Raw genomic sequence first — 16,925 nt, forward strand, 5'->3', positions numbered from 1 at the left:
CATCCCTTTTAACATATCCATACAATATAAGTGTGGATTTGATCCAGGCATGCTCTGTTATTAACCTCTGAGCCGCCTTTCACATTCTGCAGTTGTCTGGTTACTTCCCTTTCTTTCCTGCCCTTTCCATGTACCCCGGTCATTCCTTCACCCTTATTTTCCCCAAACATATATTTTTATTCTTCTCTCACTGCCAGGTTGCACAGGGAATGTAAGGTAAAGGTAAAGGTACCCCTGCCCGTACGGGCCAGTCTTGACAGACTCTGGGGTTGTGCGCCCATCTCACTTAAGAGGCCAGGGGCCAGCGCTGTCCGGAGACACTTCCGGGTCACGTGGCCAGCGTGACATCGCTGCTCTGGCGAGCCAGAGCCGCACACGGAAACGCCGTTTACCTTCCCGCTGGTAAGCGGTCCCTATTTATCTACTTGCACCCGGAGGTGCTTTCGAACTGCTAGGTTGGCAGGCGCTGGGACCGAGCAGCGGGAGCGCACCCCGCCGCAGGGATTCGAACCGCCGACCTTTCGATCGGCAAGCCCTAGGCGCTGAGGCTTTAACCCACAGCGCCACCTGCGTCGCACAGGGAATGTAGGAGCTCATAATAGAGGCCATTGCATGAAAATGACTCCTCACTTCAATTCAGTACATTTTGTAGGCTTGGCATAGCAGCTTGTTTTTTACATGTAAGAGTTTTATAGTTATTTGACCATATTTTGGCAGTGCTTGGTCTCCTAACTAGCCATTATGACTACAAAGATCATTTTTCAGGAAATTATAGACTTTCAGTCTTGTCCAGGCATGCTTGTGGGAACAGGCAGATTTTACATGTTTTCAGAAGCTAATACGTTTGGGTTGCTTTCTTCTGATCTTTTGTCTCATGAAATCTTTGTTGTTTTTTGCCTGTGAAGTTGCTGTACTGATGTGGGCTTCTGTAAGCACTGCAATTCATGTCAGTTGCAAGAAATAAGCCTCCTTGTGTCTTTTACTGCAATGAGTGAACCTATTTGGGCTGGAGACAGATTATAGCTTGCTTCCAGAGAACTGAAGGCAGTCTGGTTGTTGTGTGCACAGTCATCCTAGTTTGCCACTGGTGAACAGGTTTTGCATATTTTTATAGAAACCTCTGTGAACAGCGGTAATAATAGCTAGCCTACTTCAATCATCCATCATTCACAGGGTGGCATTATGGCAACAGGATCTGCCCTTGACCAATGTTCATTATAACATGTATAGAGACCAACTGTACAACTAAATATAAAAATGTGTAGGTTGGGCATGACACTGCACCTCTACACACATTATAGACTCTGTTAAATGTCTGATGAAGGCTAATGAACAAAAAAAAATGTTTTTTATCTATTCGCAAAAATGTTGTCTCCAACTAAGTTCTCAGAGGAGACACAACTGAAGTTAATGGACCTAACCTAGTCACATTCGTTAATTTCAGTGGATCTACATCTAAAGTATTTATATACCACCTTATACCAGCAAGACACTGTACAAATAACAATGAATGCATAAATGAACAGAAAATGAACAATACATTAATATCCCAATAATAAAAAATGCAGCCCTAAGCCAAGGGCTTAATTAATTATTGACATGAAATGCCAGAAAGGCTTGAGTTCAGAAGTACATTTTTAACAAGTGTCAAAATAGCCTCCCTTGCACATGTCAGAACTCCAAACTCAAGTGATTCAGTAGAAAGCAGGCCACCACAGAGAAGGCCCCCACCCCAATTGCTGCCAATCAAGATTAGCCCAGTAAGAGGGTCTCTACAGCAAAACACAATGCTCTGACAGGACAGTAGGAAGCAAGGCACTCCTGCAGGCATCTTGGTTAATAATAATAATAATAATAATAATAATAATAATAATAATATAGTGGTACCTCGGGTTACATATGCTTCAGGTTACAGACTCCGCTAACCCAGAAATAGTACCTCGGGTTAAGAACTTTGCATCACGATGAGAACAGAAATTGTGCTCCAGCAGCGAGAGACCCCATTAGCTAAAGTGGTGCTTCAGGTTAAGAACAGTTTCAGGTTAAGAACGGACCTCTGGAACGAATTAAGTTCTTAACCCGAGGTACCACTGTAATAATAATAATAATAATAATAATAATAATAATAATAATAATTTATTTATATCCCACCCATCTGGCTTGGTTTCCCCGGCCATTTGGTTCCAAGTTGTTCAAGACTTTATAGGTTTAAACCAAAATGTGAACTTGATCTGGTAACTTATTGACAACTAGTACAGGTCCTTTAGGTGCATTTCCGTATGTGTTTGATAGAACACCTCCAAGTAACCTTGCTACAGCATTCTGCACCAACTTCAGTTTATGGACCCAGCTCTGAGGAAGCCCCATATAGAGCACTTTAAGGTAGCCCTTTCTAGAGATTACCAATGCATCAGACACAATGGCTAGATTATTAAAGATTATTAAAGAATGATAATAATAATAATAAATAATAATAAATTTATACCCCGCCCATCTGGCTGGGTTTCCCCAGCCACTCTGGGCGGCTTCCAACAAAATATTAAAATACAATAGTGCGTCAAACACTAAAAGCTTTCCTAAACAGGGCTGCCTTCAGATGTCTTCTAAAAGTCTGGTAGTTGTTTTTCTCTTTGCCATCTGGTGGGAGGGCGTTCCACAGGGCTGGTGCCACTACCGAGAAGACCCTCTGCCTGGTTCCCTGTAACTTGGCTTCTTGCAGTGAGGGAACTGCCAGGAGTCCCTCAGCGCTGGACCTCAGTGTCCCGGCAGAACGTTAGGGGTGGAGACGCTCCTTCACATAGTTGGTATACCAGCACCTGAGCCACTTTGGCTTCCAGGAACAAATAAGAACTGAAAACTCTCAAGCTGTGTACCTGTGTAATCTAAAACATGCACATTACCCAACCCCCAGACCTGGAAACCACCCTCCCACAGGAACTCAGTCTAGCCAGGATTCATTTTCAACTTATTGACCCTCACAGACAAGTAAAGCTGGGTATCATCAGCATAATGCTGACACTATGCTCCAAACTTCCACAGGGATCATTACCAGCAACTTCATATAAACATTAAGTAGCATTGGGGACAGTATAATACAAGTGTGGCACCCTATAATACAAGTGGCAGGGGACTGAGGTACAGTCACTTAATGTTCTTTGATACCAGTACAGTGGATAAGAGTCAAACCTCTGCAACAAAGTGTGCCCAACTCCCATCTCACACAACCAGTCAAGGAGTATACCTTGGTCAATGATATCAAAAGCTGATGAGAGAGCCAGCAAGAGTTAACAGGGCTGAACTCCCTCTGTCCCTCTCCTGGTAAAGCTCATCTAAGTGACCAAGGCCAATTCAGTCCCAAAAGCAGGCCTAAGCCTGTGCCTGGAGCTGAGCTGACACCACTCTCACAAGTGGTCCTGAGTTGGAGTTTTTAAGCAGCCATCATTGCACCACCTTTTCAAGATGGCTGATTCCTTATTAAATGACACATTCATAACCCCCTGGACCCACCTGGATAATACCCCCCCCAGCAAGTACAAATAAGCAATGAAGGATCAAGACAGCAAGTTGGCTGAATAAATACAAGCACCTTATCCACAGCCTCAATCAATGAAAAAATTCTACAGTGTCTGAGCAAATGGTGCATTGGACACCTCTCAATGGCCTGTCACAACTGTGGTACTGAAGTCATTACAGAGACAAACAATTTTGCCTTTGAAAGTGCCTCTGCAGATTTGTCACTCATGCCTCTGAGGGCTGTAAAGCCTCACGTACCAAATCAATGTCCATTGCTTTACACCTGGAAAAGCTCTGTTGGACTACTTAACAATGCAAAGGAAGCTAAAAAGTAGACCTTTTCAGTCTGCAGTAGCATGCAATGAGTGTGTGTGTGTGTGTGTGTGTGCGCGCGCGTGCGCGCGTGTGTGTGTGCTCTAGCACACATTCAGTCATCTTTGCAGCAAGTCCTTTGCTATTTATATTCAAGCCATCTTTCAGTCTGATTCATTGCCTGCAGCTCTCCAGTATACTAGTTTATCTATTATGAGAGAGAATGCTTTTCAAACTACTTTCACTGATCTCTTAAAAAACACTATTTTGTGTTTTAATACTGTAACATTTTAATTAACAACAACAAGAAGAGTTCACGTTTGCAGAATGGAGCTTTCCAGCTCCTTCCCTTTGCAGCCCCTTGCATGCCCTGAAAATCTGATGCTGGGGCTTGAAAGGTCCTTGGGAATGGTATGGGATGCAGGCAGATTATTGCCCCTCCCTTATATGAATTGAGGAACAACTTCAGATCCAAGCTTTGTTCCCAGCTTTAAACATTTTCAGCCCCTGTTGTTTGTGGCATGCTGAAAATAATAACCCCCTTTATTTCTGGCCACTCCCTGAATGGCCCAGATCATTAGTATTCAAAGTTGGCAAAAGGTCCTTGGATGAATTCCTTCTGAGGACATTGATCTCCATTTGCAGCTTAAGACAAAATGACTCTTGGAACATCCCAAGTATTTTAATAAGTTTCCTTAGCATGGAAAATATGTATGTTACACTCATCAGCTGTGTGGCTTATGAATCCTTCTAGTTGTTAAGTATCTGTGCATACAGGCTTTCAAAGCAAATGCCTTTTCTGTCTTGGATTCTTTTTCTGAACTTTTCTATGCTGTTTCTTCTTCAGGGTTAACTTTGTGGCAAAATATCTGAACATTTTAAAAATGAAACTTTTAATTTAAGTTTTAATAAATGGTGATTTGTGATAAAGAAAACCTGTGGGAAACATACTGTGGTGGACTCTACTTAATATGCTAGATGTAGAAAACCTTTAGCAGATATACTGTTCTAATTGCTGAAATATTTTATTTTTCATTTATAACCATTAATTACTTAATCCAAACCAGTGATGCAATCAGTAACCTGATCCTGGAAAATCTGTGCAAACAATAAGGCTTGTTGTCTTGGATGTAGCAGCAGGCTATGGTTTGATCAAACCAAGAAGTTACCTTTTTTTAAGCTAAGCACATGAGAGGAAGGAGAGCAGGCTTTATACTTGATACATTTGAACCATCACTGAATACTTTTTAGTTCTATGATGGTGTAAATTGGGCAAAGCTGCAAGGAGGCTTTGTCTGCTACAGTGTTGCTGTGAAAACATGTTTAAAATTTCTTATTACATCAGAAAAGTAGAGAAGAAAGCAAATATATATTTTCAGTTCTGCTCACTCAATAGAATTTGTGCTCAAAGGTTTGTTTCCATTGTATTTGATATTTAAGTGGTTGCTTTGTGGCTTGGCTGATTCTTCATTTATATTGCTTAATCAGAGGATAGATTCTATGGCATGAATTTTCATATAAGTTGATTCCACAATAGAACATGCAATTCTTATACCACTATAGAACTGTATTTCTCATAACATTGTTGTTATTACCCGTCTATTATTATTATTACACTTCCATCACCAGAAAGTCCCAGTGAAGAGTTACAGCAATATATAAAATACAGCATTAAAAACAGTTTAAAATAAATTACAGTCACAACTAGTTTGAGTCGTAATAAGTATCAAAGGCCAGAGTAAAGAGGTGTGTCAAAAGCATGTGACAAAAAACTACAATGAAAGTACACCTCTTTGAGAAGGGAATTCCACAACCTAGGATCTGCCAGAAAAATTCCTTCCCCTGGGTCCCCACACCCCAGACCTCTGAGAACAGTGGAACTACCAAGAAGGTCCTAATCTGGTGAATCTTAAGAGGGTCTTTAGGGAAAGAGGTAGGCTTTCAGGTATTTGGGGACCTAAGCAATTTAGGGCTTTGAACTGGCAGCCAGTGCAACTGTTATAAAACAGGGGTCATATGAGTTCTAAATACAACTCAAATCAGTAATTGGACCACTATATTTTGGACCACTTGAATTTCTGAAGTAACAAGGTTAAATCCAGGAGCACCCCCAAGCTGTTTGGAAAACAGTTATGTCAAAACAACTTATGTCTGGCATTGTTTTGTTTAGTCGTTTAGTCGTGTCCGGCTCTTCGTGACCCCATGGACCAGAGCACGCCAGGCACTCCTGTCTTCCACTGCCTCCCGCAGTTTGGTCAGACTCATGTTTGTAGCTTTAAGAACAGTGTCCAACCATCTTGTCCTCTGTCGTCCCCTTCTCCTTGTGCCCTCCATCTTTCCCAACATCAGGGTCTTTTCCAGGAAGTCTTCTCTTCTCATGAGGTGGCCAAAGTATTGGAGCCTCAGCTTCACGATCTGTCCTTCCAGTGAGCACTCAGGGCTGATTTCCTTAAGAATGAATACGTTTGATCTTCTTGCAGTCCATGGGACTCTCAAGAGCCTCCTCCAGCACCATAATTCAAAAGCATCAATTCTTTGGCGATCAGCCTTCTTTATGGTCCAGTTCTCACTTCCATACATTACTACTGGGAAAACCATGGCTTTTACTATACGGACCTTTGTTGGCAAGGTGATGTCTCTGCTTTTTAAGATGTTGTCTAGGTTTGCCATCGCCTTTCTCCCAAGGAGCAGGCGTCTTTTAATTTTGTGACTGCTGTCACCATCTGCAGTGATCATGGAGCCCAAGAAAGTAAAATCTCTCACTGCCTCCATTTCTTCCCCTTCTATTTGCCAGAAGGCTATGGGCCCAGTGGCCATGATCTTCGTTTTTTTGATGTTGAGCTTCAGACCATATTTTGCGCTCTCCTCTTTCACCCTCATTAAAAGGTTCTTTAATTCCTCCTCACTTTCTGCCATCAAGGTTGTGTCATCTGCATATCTGAGGTTGTTGATATTTCTTCCAGCGATCCTAATTCCGGCTTGGAATTGATCCAGCCCAGCCTTTTGCATGATGAATTCTGCATATAAGTTAAATAAGCAGGGAGACAATATACAGCCTTGCCGTACTCCTTTCCCAATTTTGAACCAATCAGTTGTTCCATATCCAGTTCTAACTGTAGCTTCTTGTCCGACATAGAGATTTCTCAGGAGACAGATGAGGTGATCAGGCACTCCCATTTCTTTAAGAACTTGCCATAGTTTGCTATGGTCGACACAATCAAAGGCTTTTGCATAGTCAATGAAGCAGAAGTAGATGTCTTTCTGGAACTCTCTAGCTTTCTCCATAATCCAGCGCATGTTTGCAATTTGGTCTCTGGTTCCTCTGCCCCTTCAAAATCCAGCTTGCACTTCTGGGAGTTCTAGGTCCACATACTGCTTAAGCCTGCCTTGTAGAATTTTAAGCATAACCTTGCTAGCGTGTGAAATGAGTGCAATTGTGCGGTAGTTTGAGCATTCTTTGGCACTGCCCTTCTTTGGGATTGGGATGTAGACTGATCTTCTCCAATCCTCTGGCCACTGCTGAGTTTTCCAAATTTGCTGGCATATTGAGTGTAGCACCTTAACAGCATCATCTTTTAAAATTTTAAATAGTTCAGCTGGAATATCATCACTTCCACTGGCCTTGTTATTAGCAGTGCTTTCTAAGGCCCATTTGACTTCACTCTCCAGGATGTCTGGCTCAAGGTCAGCAACCACACTACCTGGGGTATACGAGACATCAATTTTTTTCTGGTATACTTCCTCTGTGTATTCTTGCCACCTCTTCTTCGTGTCTTCTGCTTCTGTTAGGTCCTTTCCACTTTTGTCTTTTATTATGGCAATCTTTGTACGAAATGTTCCTTTCATATCTCCAATTTTCTTGAACAGATCTCTGGTTTTTCCCATTCTATTGTTTTCCTCTATTTCTTTGCATTGCTCGTTTAAGAAGGCCTTCTTGTCTCTCCTTGCTATTTTTTGGAAATCTGCATTCAATTTCCTGTATCTTTCACTATCTCTCTCGCATTTTGCTTGCCTTCTCTCCCCCGCTATTTGTAAGGCCTCGTTGGACAGCCACTTTGCTTTCTTGCATTTCCTTTTAATTGGGATGGTTTTAGTTGCTGCCTCCTGTATAATGTTACGAGCCTCCATCCATAGTTCTTGAGGCACTCTGTCCACCAAATCTAAATCCTTAAACCTGTTCCTCACTTCCACTGCGTATTCATAAGGGATTTGACTTAGATTGTATCTTACCGGCCCAGTGGTTTTTCCTACTTTCTTCAGTTTAAACTTGAATTTTGCTATAAGAAGCTGATGATCTGAGCCACAGTCAGCTCCAGGTCTTGTTTTTGCTGACTGTATAGAGCTTCTCCACCTTTGGCTGCAGAGAATATAGTCAATCTGATTTTGATGCTGCCCATCTGGTGATGTCCATGTGTAGAGTCGTCTCTTGTGTTGTTGGGAAAGAGTGTTTGTGATGACCAGCTTGTTCTCTTGGCAGAACTCTATTAGCCTTTCCCTCCTTCGTTCTGAACTCCAAGGCCAAACTTGCCAGTTGTTCCTTTTATCTCTTGACTCCCTACTTTAGCATTCCAATCCCCTATAATGAGAAGAACATCCTTCTTTGGTGTCATTTCTATAAGGTGTTGTAAGTCTTCATAGAATTGGTCAATTTCAGTTTCTTCAGCACCAGTGGTTGGTGCATAAACTTGGATTACTGTGATGTTAAAAGGTCTGCCTTGGATTCGTATCGAGATCATTCTATCATTTTTGAGATTGCATCCCAGTACAGCTTTTGCCACTCTTTTGTTGACCATGAGGGCCACTCCATTTCTTTTACGGGATTCTTGCCCACAGTAGTAGATATGATGGTCATCCGAACTGAATTCACCCATTCCCGTCCATTTTAGTTCACTGATGCCCAGGATGTCAATATTTATTCTTGCCATCTCATTTTTGACCACATCCAACTTACCAAGGTTCATGGTTCTTAAATTCCAGGTTCCTATGCAATATTTTTCTTTACAGCATTGGACTTTCCTTTCGCTTCCAGGCATATCCGCAACTGAGCGTCCTTTCGGCTTTGGCCCAGCCGCTTCATCAGCTCTGAATCTACTTGTACTTGTCCTCCGCTCTTCCTCAGTAGCATGTTGGACGCCTTTTGACCTGAGGGGCTCATCTTCCAGCGTCATATCTTTTATATGCCTGTTGTCTTTGTCCATGGAGTTTTCTTGGCAGGGATACTGGAGTGGCTTGCCGGTTCCTGCTCCAGGTGGATCACGTTTGGTCAAAACTCTCCACTATGACCTGTCCATCTTGGGTGGCCCTGCACGGCATAGCTCATAGCTTCTCTGAGTTATTCAAGCCCCTTCGCCACGGCAAGGCAGTGATCCATGAAGGGGCATGTCTGGCATTACATTTATGAATAAGCTGTATTAAATATGCTCATGTTATATTTGTTGTTGAGGATGTTGATCCTCTAAGCACTTAGTGCTTCTTGGATGTTCCTTGCATCTGATTTCATATAGCTAAAATGTATATGTACTTATCTTTATTTAGGCACTACAAAAGTGAATCTGGTGAAAATCCCATCAACTGCTTCCAGTCCACGAGACACTGCTTTAGCTGCTGTGATATGCAGCGCATTGGCAACTGTACTGTTAGCTCTCCTCATCCTTTGTGTTATCTATTGTAAAAGGCAATTCATGGAAAAGAAGCCGAGCTGTAAGTTTTCCATATTATATGTTTAATAATGTTGCCTTTGCTTTCTTTGTCTTTAAAACCAATCACTTTTTCACTTGAATTGTCATAATGAGCATCTTATTACACTTTGGAGCTGATTCCCAAAGCATTTTCTTCACCTTGAGTGATTACACCATAGACAATAATTGATTGAAAGGTCATTGTGTAAATCTGATGAACATACACCCAACCACCGCATGTCTAGATGCTTGTTAGTCTTGCCTGGCATATGGTGAACCCATTCACAAGACTACACATGCATCAAAAAATGACCCAAACCAAAATCATTTGTGAAAGATGTTCTTTAAATTAGCAATGTCAAATAGCAGCAGGTGGACCATAATTTCCTGTCAGACAACCAAAAGTAATCCATGCCTGGATTTTTCTTATAAGGAAAAAAGCAGACAAAGAACACATCTTATTCAGCAACTTTTGATTGCTTTCAGCTCTACACTAGAATTGGGGTCTACCCTGTATTTGTGGTTGGAAAGAACTTCAGTTTTCTTCCTCTGCAAATGGTTTCTATTACACTTCTGCCAGACTAGGGCTGGGTACACGCTATACCTTTAAAGCTCATTTAAAGAATTCTGGTTTAAGACTGCTAAGAGTTGCTGTGAATTGTAACTCTGTGAGGGGTAATGTACAATACCCAGAATTCTTTGAGGAGCAAAATGCGCTTTGAATGTGCTTTAAAGGTGTAGTGCATACTCAACCTAGATAGTTACTTCACAATGCTTTAGAATCTTAACTGTGGACCCAAAAGCAAAGAGATCTAAATGATTCATAATGAAGTGCTTCGTCGCTGAATAAATTTTGTACATGAATGTGAAATTATGCTGGTTATGATTAGAAAAAACTGTAAACAAACCGAGACAGTTTAACCATTTCAAATGTCTTTTCTACTCTTAAGGGTCTGTGCGATCACAGGATATTCACTATGAAGGCTCTGAGCTTTCATGTTTTGACAGACCACAACTTAATGTGTATGCTCATAGAACATGCTGCCAATGTCAGCGGGACCCATCACAGATATGTCGTAAGTACATTCATTTTGGGTGAGGTTTATGGGGAAAGGACAAGTGCAAGCAGCAGGGACATAAGAGATAAAGAGAAAACTTAAATGGTCAAATTCTGAAATTATACTCTTCATAGGAGTTTGAATCTCTGTAACCAAACATTGCTACATGGATCTCAATATTCTAACATAACAAAAACAATTGGCATTCTACTTCTGAGTGTACAGTTCGCTGTGTAGATCCTCAGGAGCATATTTTTACCTGCCTTACATCTTAAGCTTTCCTAGCAATTACATTCTATATGAATATAGGGAATGGGGAAAAAGAATAATATTAACACATTTCTTCAGAGGCTAGTGGAGAATGCTGTAATTTCAAATGGTATCTGGCAGAGAAATCATAATAAAATTGTAGCATATAATAGTACTACGTAAGTTACTGGCAAGCACTTTAAGAGACTGTGCATTAGATTTTCTTCTAGCAGTTAAGGATTGGAATTCAGCTTCTCTTAATTAAAGAAGAAATTGGGTCTCTGGTGTCTGATTAAAATGAAACTGAAAGTTTGCCATGTTGAGACAGCTGTTACGTTATATGCTAAAAGTGGAGCCTGCAGCAAAATATTGTAGCGTGTGGTTCTCCTGTACAGGTTTCCAGTTACTCCATTATTTCCTCCTGTTCCCTGATTTTCAGTCCTACCACACCAACATTTAGGCAACATTCCATGCCCATCAAATGTGCTTAGTCCTCATTGGACTGTTGTTATTGCTTTGCCAGTGGCGGGGCAAGGGAGTTTTTGTACTTCTGTAAACTTATAAGATATACTACATAATTTTGTTCAGGGGTATCTGGTTAGTGCTGCCACTTTAGCTATGACCCGGCTATGGTTATGCTTTACAATCATATTCCCTAAGTGTGACTAAAGAGAACCTTTAAATAGTTGTGTACATGGCTCATGTGGTCTTTCATCTAGAAATGGCTAGGTGTCATCCTTCATGGTTATAGACAGAATAACACTGAATGACCTTTTGAAAAGAAAATCCAATATGAAATTTTAAAATGTTAAGATATTACTTTTAAGCACACGTAGGGCTGTAACTGGCATCAAAGACCTATACATTGTCAGAGGCAGTTGTGAGCTTTAACTTGTCATAGGTGACCAATTTTATGTAACTCATGCTAATAGTATCCTGCTTCCCACCCCCCGCCCCGCAAAAAGTGTATACAGTGGTACCTCGGGTTACATGCGCTTCAGGTTACATATGCTTCAGGTTACAGACTCCGATAACCCCGAAATAGTACCTCGGGTTAAGAACTTTGCTTATGAGAACAGAAATCGTGCTCCGGTGGTGCAGCAGCAGCAGGAGGCCCCATTAGCTAAAGTGGTACCTTAGGTTAAGAACAGTTTCAGGTTAAGAACGGACCTCCAGAATTAATTAAGTTCTTAACCCAAGGTACCACTGTAGTTGTTATAAGCAGTGGCTCTGCTTGTGCATATGAATATTGTTGCACATTGTGTTCCAACACATGTTCCCAAAAGATCTTATATCTGTTAAGATAAAAGTTTTATTTATTTTTAGGACCAGTGCATTTGATTCCATCCCTGTGCTGTGATGAGACATGTAGCCTGGAACACAGCTGCCATAGCTGCCCTTTTCACTCTCGGAATACACTTCATGAAAGGTAATTCAGGACCTTTTTTTGTGTCCGCTGCTAACTATTCTGTTCTTATATCCTGTAATAAATATTAAATGAACTAAAAGAGTGAAGTGAAAAACTTTGAATTGACACATGTTTGCTGCCAGCTTTGTGGAAAATTCATATTCATGGCAATATCATTATTACTTTTGCTCACTAAATAAAAACTGGTTGTGGGCCACTTTCTGTGGTGTGAATGCTAGCAAGTTAAAAGAAGTTAATGATCTGTTTCTGGGTGGGTATCCATAGACCCCTTTGAAGACCCAGAGGTGATTTCTTAGTACTTGATCCATAAAGTACTATGCATACTCATTCTAACAGACACCTTGCTTGGAAAAATGTTATTGCCAGTAACTGAAGTTCTAAGTGTTTCCAAACAATAATTTTCAGAATTGCTTGCTGACTCTGTTGCAGACATCTTAGCGCAATGTAGCACTTCTGTGGCAAGTCTATTCCATATTTGCACCACTAAAGCCACATGATTTTGTCATGTGAGAAAATACAAATCTCTTGCTCACCTTGCTTTGCAGGCATTTGCAGCTGAGAGTGCTGCATGAAACATGGTTGCATATCACAGATTTTGCCATTTTTGAACAAAATATTGTTGGGCCCCACCTGCCCTTCTTCCCCCAACCCACACTTCTGTGGAGCACACCTTCTTCCATTACATGCAACTGGGTGCAGGCCTTCCCTTCCCCTCCAACTGTTCGCAATACATTTCTGCCTGCCTCGCCTGCCCCGCACCCCTACTCACCTGCTTGCCTGTCCTCTGGGCCTGCCCCTCTTACCGTCTTGCCTACCTGTCTCTCCCCAGCTGCCCTGGTTCAGACACACTTGGAAATGGCACCAAAAGTCAGGAGGAAAGCTGGGAAAAGAGGGTGACACTTGGTGGCTGCCCAAGGGAGAGAGAGCGGTGCTAACTTGCATAAAATATTGGAGGGGCTGCCCACCCTAAATTGGGGGAGCTGAAGGGATCAAGATGCCATAGAGTTGACACCTGCGAATCACGAGTAACATAAAAACACTAGTTCTTACTCTAGATCTTGATTTGCAGTGTTACTTTTTGAACCTTATTAAAGTTGTCCTTTATTTCCTGTGACTTCTTGCAGGAATTCTAATTCTGTTGGGGAAATGATTCCAGCATTCCTCGGTTCTCTTTCACATTCAACCTGTGGAGATCTTTCAGATGCCTGGCCTCTTATCCAAAATCCAGTTTGCTGTGATAGTATTTCTTTCTGTGAGTCATACCCTGAGCTAACGGGAGAAGATGAAAATTCTTTCAGCCTAGAGACTGAAAAAACAGCCATTGTGGATTCAGATAACGAACAGGATTTAAGGGTATTCATGTCTACAACGTCTCATTTTGGAAGCTTGACAGAATCAACTGAACTTTCCAGTAAGAGTCCTTCCAGTATCACTGCTTCATTAAACCAGTTCTTAACTGCTGAACCACTGTCAACAACAGAGCTTGACAAAACAGTTAGTGATTCTATAAACTGATGGCCAGGTAAGAACAAAACATTAGTTGTCTCCCAGGTGAAGTACTATGTAGTATCAATTAAACTTTTACTAATGCTATCTAGGATAGTTTGTAAATTGTCTAGTTGAAATTGGTGTCTCAGAGATCCTTCAGTAATAATTCTGCCTCCTCTTGTATATATTTTACATGCTTTATAAAAGCAGATTTATGCAAATTCCTAACGCTTTTAAAATCTTACTCTGATTTGCATAGCCATTCCTATTAAAGTCAATGACCACAGCTCCAATCACGTGTTCACAACTAAGAGCTCCCGAGGAGGGCATGGATCATTTCTGTGCATCTGAAGTTGAACTCAGCTCATCTGGATGAGCACTGGTTCCATGTCACTTGCATATGGATCTCCCTTGCTGTTTTAAAGTCCATATTCCTGTTTTGAATTGTTATCTTGTATTATTTTTGAACAATACTTAAGCCCTTTATATCAGTATTATATTTATTATAACTTTAAAAAGAATGTGACTGTATAATATATTTGCAGGCTTATAATGTATAGGACATGAATTTAAATAAGATAGTGACAAGATGGCGGACTTAGGAGGGCTGCTGCGGGGATTAGGCTGATTCCTGGACAATCCCACCAGCAGGGGACAGCAGGACAGAGATGGGATGGGGGTTGTCAGAAGACACTTTGAATATCCCCAGAGGGAGCTGGGGAAGCAGTATAGACTTGCTCTGTGGGCTGAAAATATTTTTCTTCCCAATGTTTCTGATTGGAATTGACTGGCTGAAAGTACTTTTCCTGTTAATTAGAATATAATTAGTATACAAAAGCTTGTGTTCAGCTGTAAATAATAAAAATGACAAAGGCATCTTCTTATGACAGTGACATCTAGAATGTGGCCAGTTGTAGGTTTTGTGCATATGGCTAACCCCTGCCATCTTGCTCTCTTTTAGGAATCTAAAGGACCTTTCTTGGCAGCCTTTAAACTGAATGCTTCCCAACGTGCTTCTCTTTGAATGCTTGTGGATGGAATGTGGCCTGGATCTCGATGTTACAAGGTTTCAGAAACAGCTGAACTAAATTGGCAGCATTTCAAAGCTCTCTCAGGCAGTTGCATTTGAAATACAGCAGCTGTATGAGAAAACTTCAAGGAGCAGCTTGGTAAAAGACCAAAGGCAGATCCATGCTACTCTGTCTCTTTTCTGAACAGCAAGCTTCTGTGTCTCATTGACACAAGGAAAGTTTGGTGGACTGATCTTACTGCTAAGCAGATTATGTAAATATAAAGAGCAATAGAATTGTGTGTGTGTGTGTGTGTGTGTGTGTGTGTGTGTCTACTAATAGCAGGTGTTTGTTTGTCCATTTTTCTGTTGGCAAAAGGAAGCATTTAACAGGATTTTCAATGAGCTGTACTGAGTCAATACATAATAGGCCAAATATACAACAGTAAAAAGAATCTAAAAATAATAAAATGAAACTTCATTGGGAATTTGGGATCTGCCTGTTACAGTACAGAATGCATAAATACTTGTGTGGAGAAAACATGCTGTGAAAATTGCAAGACTATACTAAAGTGCTTTTTTCACAGCTATTCACAGTGCAGTCCTATGCATGTTTACTTAGAATTCTAAGTCCCACTGTATTCAGGGATGAATATTCCCAGATACATGTGCAGTTCTAATGTGGCAGCAACTTTGCTTGCCAAAAGATGTTAACTCCAACTCCCAGCCAGATATTTCTCCCATAATTTTTTTTGCATTTCTATGATGGCGTGCTAAAACTGTGGGTACTTTGGCAGGAAAGCTAAATACTTTTAAGTCCTATTGATTTCATTTGGAATGCTTTTGAGTAGTGCTGACTCTCACAATAATACCAGGAGGACTTGAAGTGTTTGCTTTTGGCTAAACTATATCCTGCATATTTTTTAAACTTTGAAACAAAGAACTGAGACTTTTGTGTTATATTTAGTGGAGAATCCTTTAGTATCATTGAAAAAATAAGGCTGTATTCCTGTATACACACCAATGTGGGTAGCAAGCCTCATTGAATCATAGAATCAGAGTTGGAAGGGACCTTGAGGATCATCTAGTCCAACCCCTTCCAACTAAGCATCCATGACAGAAGGCCATTCAACCTCTGCTTAAAAAATACGTGTTGTTTCAAGCAAACATCCAATGGAATTATACTATGTTAGAAAACTAACGTTACAAAATTCACGTTTTTATACGATAGTGAAAACCTGCAAATAATACGTATACTTTTTGCATGAACAACCATATATGTGTGTAAACTTTGTAAATAAAATAATCCAATGTGCATTTCAGTATTCTGCAAAATGGTTAAGACTATGCGTGGAGACTACTGTTTACCTCTAAAAACTGCTTTCAAAAGGCCTGTGGTATGTGCCCCATTGTAATGAAGATCAAAAGTTTGAAGCAAGAACAGGATTTTAAAATGTGCATATTGTGTAAATGCAGTTTACAAAATGTTTGATTCAACCAAATTGGTCTTGATTATGTTGCCTATGGCAAGCAATTTTGTATATGCCAATAGAAAACATACACTGAATTTTTTATACTATTTGCTTTCAAACAAAAATGCTTTCCCAATATTCTTTTACATGCAGGAATTCAAAGGGGTGGACGAAGACTGTAAATTACAACTTTGTGTATATGTTTATATATTTTTCTATTTGTTAATAAATAGTCATTTAAATACTATTTGTATACATGTGTTTTTCAAACATAGATCTTCACCTAACTAATTGTTATATTTTAGAAACATGTCAAACCATCTCAGTATGATTCTGCCTTCTTTTAGTCCATTTTTATTTCTTTAGGCTATAAGACTGACCCATGCTTCCTTTGTTGCTGCTTCCAAATTTGGAGCAAAGCAGGGAGGGGAGAGGGAGGTGCTTGTATCTTTTGTGTCAAGATGCACACTCTCCCTCAAATATAGTAACCTATCTGTGCATATGTGCACCCACAAACTGGTAGTGACGATGGATAAGTAAGTCACTTAGTGTCCTGTGTTGTCACTTTGGGTGAACATTTGAAACAATGCTGTATTCCCATTTCTTCAGCTTGTGGCCTTCAACTGCTTTTCTCAACTAGAAACTTAGAAGAGGACCCGTGTCTGCACATAAATCATTGTCATACAAAAGCAATGCAGTTAATGAGAAAATTTTGTA

The 16,925-nt window shown here is 40.6% G+C and overlaps 1 protein-coding gene across 5 annotated transcripts in view; it reads left to right on the forward strand.

The window, feature by feature from the left end:
* The window catches only part of TNFRSF19 (TNF receptor superfamily member 19), a 62,503-nt gene extending 46,048 nt beyond the window's left edge, over positions 1 to 16,455 (forward strand). For 4 of the 5 annotated variants that reach the window (XM_079973973.1, XM_079973971.1, XM_079973972.1 and 1 more), the window contains 5 exons: positions 9,361 to 9,525; positions 10,454 to 10,579; positions 12,137 to 12,239; positions 13,364 to 13,761; positions 14,689 to 16,455. In XM_079973973.1, coding sequence (XP_079830099.1) covers positions 9,361 to 9,525; positions 10,454 to 10,579; positions 12,137 to 12,239; positions 13,364 to 13,754 — 785 coding nt within the window. In that variant the 3' untranslated portion in view covers positions 13,755 to 13,761; positions 14,689 to 16,455. The remainder of the gene's footprint in view (positions 1 to 9,360; positions 9,526 to 10,453; positions 10,580 to 12,136; positions 12,240 to 13,363; positions 13,762 to 14,688) is intronic. The other variant, XM_079973975.1, reaches the window with a different exon arrangement.
* The last annotated feature ends 470 nt before the right edge of the window (positions 16,456 to 16,925 follow it).

This window comes from Podarcis cretensis, assembly GCF_951804945.1.
Source record: "Podarcis cretensis genome assembly, chromosome: 4".
NCBI classification, from domain to species: Eukaryota; Metazoa; Chordata; class Lepidosauria; order Squamata; family Lacertidae; genus Podarcis; species Podarcis cretensis.